At 41.0% G+C, this 6,000-nt stretch overlaps 1 protein-coding gene across 1 annotated transcript in view; it reads left to right on the forward strand.

Moving 5' to 3' along the window:
- The window catches only part of LOC115557523 (NACHT, LRR and PYD domains-containing protein 3-like), a 44,325-nt gene extending 39,037 nt beyond the window's left edge, over positions 1 to 5,288 (forward strand). The window contains exons 7-11 of the mRNA XM_030375400.1: positions 427 to 600; positions 1,123 to 1,296; positions 1,458 to 1,631; positions 1,889 to 1,935; positions 3,752 to 5,288. Coding sequence (XP_030231260.1) covers positions 427 to 600; positions 1,123 to 1,296; positions 1,458 to 1,631; positions 1,889 to 1,935; positions 3,752 to 4,296 — 1,114 coding nt within the window. The 3' untranslated portion in view covers positions 4,297 to 5,288. The remainder of the gene's footprint in view (positions 1 to 426; positions 601 to 1,122; positions 1,297 to 1,457; positions 1,632 to 1,888; positions 1,936 to 3,751) is intronic.
- The last annotated feature ends 712 nt before the right edge of the window (positions 5,289 to 6,000 follow it).

Consider the following 6,000-nt stretch of genomic DNA (forward strand, 5'->3'; position numbering starts at 1 on the left):
AAAAAATCTCAGGTAGGGCTATTTTACTGATAATGATTAAGGTGACCCATTCAGTGATGTCGGCCGTGTGTGAGGAGCCGTGTGAGAGGAGGCAGGGGGAGCAGAACACTGCGTTAGCTACTTCACAGCCTGCTACACAGCTTTTTAAAAAATCCGTAGATTTAGGAGGCCCCCTAGTGGCCGTTAGCTATAAAATTCAAAGATTAGCCGCACCGTTATATAAGCCGCAGAATCGCAAAATGGGAAAAAAGGCGCTGCTTATAGTCCGAAAATTACGGTATATGCATAAAAAATACAAATATTACAGGAAAGGAGGGAAGGGAGGCGCCCCAGCGCCCTTTATGGACGAGCCGCCACTGCTAGTAACACATATCAAATAAAGAACTAATCACAGTTCCTAACGTGTTCTGTATATTGTGTTTGAAGGCTGAATCGCTGTCAGCTGTCAGAGAGATGCTGTGAAGCTTTGGCCTCACTTCTCAGCTCCAACTCCTCTAGTCTGAGAGAGCTGGACCTGAGTACCAATGATCTGCAGGATTCAGGAGTGAAACTGCTCTCTGCTGGACTGGGGAGTCCAGACTGTACACTGGAAACTCTCAGGTCAGTTTTACTCAAATGCTGAAAATCTTTCACCACAAGTTCAATGTCAGAGGAAATAGAACAGGTTTACCTCCAGAAAGTTACAGGTCTAAATAAATAAGTAAAATATGTCGTCTCAGGGCTCAAGACACATTTTCTACTGGTGGCACTGGTCCCACTAACTTTTTGTATTGCCATGACAGTACAAGGTGTACGTCAGATTCAGTTTGTTAAGGATGTTATAAGGTGTATGTTTTATTACATTCCTATTCTACTTATTATCATTTAGTCAGACAGTAAGATGAACTTTAGAGTTGTTTAGTAGAGTTTTATAACAGCTTATTCCTATAACTGGGTCTTTTTAGGGCATTTTTCAGGAGTTTTGTTGAATCTTTAGTTATCTGACCTCTAAGTTAGTCATATTTTTAAGATAGACATTATTAACATTTAACAAACTAACCCTAATAAAACATGTCTTGTAAAAAAAATTGAAATAGAATATTAAACACAGTTCCTAAAATGTTCTGTTTATTGTGTGTGAAGGCTGAATCGCTGTCAGCTGTCAGAGAGATGCTGTGAAGCTCTGGCCTCAGTTCTCAGCTCAAACTCCTCTCGTCTGAGAGAGCTGGACCTGAGTAACAATAATCTGCAGGATTCAGGAGTGAAGCTGCTCTCTGCTGGACTGGGGAGTCCACATTGTACACTGGAAACTCTCAGGTCAGTTTTACTCAAAAGGTTACTCAACATGTTCCAGAAGACAGATAGATTCTCATCCAGAAAAAGTAATAATTTGTGTGTGTGTGTGTGTGTGTGTGTGTGTGTGTGTGTGTGTGTGTGTGTGTGTGTGTGTGTGTGTGTGTGTGTGTGTGTGTGTGTAGCTTGTCTGGCTGCCTGGTCACACACGAAGGCTGTGCTTCTCTGGCCTCAGCTCTGAGCTCCTACCCCTCCCATCTGAGAGAGCTGGACCTGAGCTACAATCACCCAGGAGACTCAGGAGCTGCGCTGCTCTCTGCTGGACTGGAGGATCCACGATGGAGACTGGTCACTCTCAGGTATGGAGAGGACAGCTCACCACTCAGGGACAAAGTGTCCTACAAGGATTCAAGCCTCTGCTAGATTAATTGGTTTGAAAGGCAGCTGACAAATGTACTTATTGTAAGTCGCTTTGGATAAAAGGGTCTGCAAAATGCCCTAAATGTAAATGTAAAATTTAAATGTAAATGTAACTCATGTTGTGTAGAAATTGATGAGACAGCAGATGATGAAGGTGATGTTTCAACATGCTGCTCTCACTTTGTTTCACCCCCAGTGTGGAGCAAGGTGGAGTATGGAGGCTGAAACCAGCTCTAAAGAAGTGTAAGTGTCTGTTTAGTTTGATTTTTCACAACACAAACTAACTGTTGAGACGGGAAGTCCCTCCACACAGCAGGAGGTGATGTCCGGTCATTCAAAGGTGTACACGTATGTGTAAACGTACGTTGTGTATACGTTTGAATAGCTGTGTTTCCCTGTGTTTATGTTTGTCTAGTATGTTTGTGTAGATATGTGTATGTATGTGTATATGTCTATGTATAGTATGTATTAACCAGTTTTATGGTAGCCTACCAACAGTTAATTTCAAACCTGTTTGTGAGCTCAGCTGGTTCAGTCTGTTGTTTACACAGGTGGATTACAATAGATGTGTATTAGATTAGATTAGATTAGGTTTCATTGATCCTTTTGGGATGACTCCCTCAAGGAAATTGATTGTCCAGTATTGGAACCTTTCAAAGTCTAATATCTTGAGAAGTATGTTGACTATAGCGTAGATATTCAGAGGAGCAATCAGGTCATCATGTTGAACATGTTGATTTATAATATGTATGTACTTTTCGGGAGTAGATGCAATTTATTAATCTTCATAGGCTTCAACGTTAAAGGACAATTCCGGTATTTTTAACATTGAGCCCCCTTTCTGGTTTGTCTAGGATGAAATATTGTTAATATTGGTCCCGTCTCGGGTATTTGGCTAATTTTGAATCGCCACTGCCTGCTTCACAATGGCTGGCAATGCGCATCGCAGCGAAATACAGTTTGTCGTGTTTTATTTGGCATTTTGTAAATCTGCATTTTGTAAATGAAACGGAAAGGGGGGGGGGGTGGTTGTAGTCTTTTCGCTCTGTCTAGCCCTACTGTTGATGCGGAGAACCGAGCGAAAAGACTACAGTTTCCGTTTAATTTACAAAATGCCAAATAAAACCAGACAGAAACTCTATTTCGCTACGATACTTGATTAGGAACATCAACGAACACCACTAACCACTCGATGAGTTTCAGCTTTCTGAAAATGAACGTTTAGGGGTATTTTCGAATGCACATAGCCATTGTGAACCAGGCAGGGGCAATTTAAAATTAGAAAAATACTAGACGGGCCAATATTAAAAATGTCGGTGTTAACCACTGTATTTCATCCTAGACAAACCAGTAAGGGGGCTCAATGTTCAAAATACCGGAATTGTCCTTTAAGTTGGACAGCCACTCACACACACATGGGATTTGCTATTAATATCTCAAAAACAATATCACTACTATTTTTAAAGCTATAGCACACTAGTCCACTATAGTACCTAGATGATACAATTGAGTCTTTCTATGGTTTTTAGAGTATATGACACCTGAAAAATGACACAAATAAGAAGTAGTATGCAAGATAACAGTATGAGTGATAATGATCCCTCAAGCCTAGGGATAGAGGGGGTAACAGACTCTGGGATTCACGAGTAAACAAACAGGTTGATTGCAACAACAAAATAATATCAAGTCCAAAAGAAGCTATACATCAGGTTAGAGGAAAAATGGGGCACCAAATGAAAGCCCACTCACCCCTACCAGCTTCTTACAGGCTGGGCCAAAGTTTAAACAAAACTTCAACACATAAGGCCAACTAATTCAAAAGGTAGAAACACCTAATAAAGTAACAAACCAAGCACAAAACACAGTTAACAGCAGGGACACAAAAACACCCCACCTTCACCAATCAATTGAGCTGGACTCCAGAACATCCATATTTGTAGTCCTAAAATATATGACAGGGAGGGAAGAAACAGAAAGGGGGAAAACCAAAACCTCAGAAATACATAAGAATGTAATAACTGAATGGTTCAGCAGCTCATCATGTCTTGTTCTCCGTCAGATGCCTGTGAACTCACACTGGACCCCAACACAGCCAACGGAAGACTCTCTCTGTCTGAGGACAACAGAAAGGTGACACGGGTTAGAGAGCAGACGTATCCTGATCACCCAGAGAGATTCAAATTCTGGTCCCAGGTGTTGTGTAGAGAGAGTCTTACTGGCCGCTGTTACTGGGAGGTAGAGAGGGAAGAAGGTGTTTATATAGGAGTGACATACAGAGGAATCACAAGGAGAGGAGAGGGTGATGACAGCAGGCTTGGATGGAACAAAAAGTCATGGAGTCTTTTATGTAATGAAGGTGATTACTCTGCCCGGTACAACGGTAGAATGACAGACATACTTCTCCCCTCCGCTGGCTCTACCAGAGTAGGAGTGTATCTGGACCGGCCTGCTGGCACTCTGTCCTTCTACAGAGTGTCCCCAGGTGGAGGAGGGTCCTCAGACACACTGACACACATCCACACCTTCTTGTCCTCCTTCACCCAGGAGGACCTCCTCCCTGGGTTTGGGTTATTGTTTGGGTCAGTGTCTCTGTGTCGGTTGTAGCAACAGAAACGGACACACACACACACGCACACACACACAAAAAAAATACAAGTCATATTTGCTCAAATTTCATTTACTTCAGTAGCTCTTTGAATAAATTACTTGCTTAAGTCTATTTGTGAATGAAAAAATTTGATAGAGAGATTTATAGGGGCTATATTGACCTTCATTTGTGTAATTTTTTAAGATTGAATGTGTTAGTGTGTATTGTGTCATTTAAAGGGATACATGCTATTTAATATTTTGTTAATGTATTTTATACAAGCATATACAATGTTATCTTAGGCTATTTACATTTATCTTGCTCTGCTTATTACAACATTAAATCAGTTGTTTAAAGTAACTCAGTACTTGAAAAGTATTTTACTGGATAGTTTATTCATCATCAAGTATTTGGTTCACTTCAGTTCATTCCATTGCAATTCTCAAATACGCTTTAAAATAAGACTAATAAAGAATAAATACATTATAATATTCAATGATCATTTCAAAGTGAGCACACCCCAATCTAAGTGTGCTGTCATTATACTTCTAATGTATACAATTGTTCAGGGAATTAGATCAATTAGATCAATCTCGTAATTTGTTATAATATTGTGTTTTAATACATTTGGATCTGCTGTTGACTGCTGCTTGATGACTCATTCTGTGCAGTGTGGTTCCATGTATGATTTGCCTCTTGCAGTGTCCTTTTGTTGAAGCCAGTCTAAACTCACTGTCTGTTGAGGGTACAGGAAATACAACTGTCTTGGAGGCTTTGCGCCCACAGTTTGGAAGCTGGTTTTCTCCAGCGCTTCTGTGCTGTGAACTTTGCATATGTATTACAATTGACAATGGTCTGTTAGAATTCAGCTCAGCAACCCTAAATGCTCTAAAATGGGTTCATCATTTGTTGATGTGTTGGGACAGGCTTACTGACTACTAAACCCATCTTAGTAGATGTGGCTCATGCTTCGTATTTTATTTCCAAGAAATTAAAAAATTTGAATGGATTTATGAATGGTAGTTATTTTTTGTTCAGAGGCAGCTTAAGTTCAAAGAACAGGTTCAGTTGGTCCAATCCAGGACTCGTGCTGGGAGCTGCACGTGGCGGGAAGGCCAGGAATGGTAGTCTTGGCTTTTGGTAAAATTGAACACGAGCAGCAGCAACTCCTCGTACAGATCTCAAAATACAAATTCATCAACATTTTAGTTCTGATTGGCTTGGAAGAAAAATATTCTAAGCCCCTAGGACTAACGTCAAGATGTGTGTGGCCAGCTTTTGTGTCTGGGAGAGTATTAGCTATTGCAATTAAATCCTATATTATGGAAGAAGGTACATGTAAAAATAAACAATTGACATCCGAGAAAGCTATAGCATTCCTGGAGTAAAATGCATATTTACCTTTATCATGCACAGGGAGAACAAATGTCCATTGTGCAAATAGAACACGTGTTATAAGTCTTAGTCTCAGCTGTAGTTCCTTACGGGGGAGGTCATCTGGAGGTGGTTGTGCTGGAGGTCATCTGGAGGTCCTTGTGGTGGTTCTTTAGACTCAGGACGGCGGCCCGGAGCAGAGGATGGACCAAAGGCCTGCACTACAGCGGCCTAAAGACCCCATGTGGACCCGGGTAGGATACTGGAACTATCGTTGTTGTGGCCAGAACTAAACATTTGTTTATAACCTTTCAAGTTACAGGGGACCGCTATCTTGACTCGCACTT

This window comes from Gadus morhua, chromosome 2, assembly GCF_902167405.1.
Source record: "Gadus morhua chromosome 2, gadMor3.0, whole genome shotgun sequence".
In the NCBI taxonomy this organism is placed as follows: Eukaryota; Metazoa; Chordata; class Actinopteri; order Gadiformes; family Gadidae; genus Gadus; species Gadus morhua.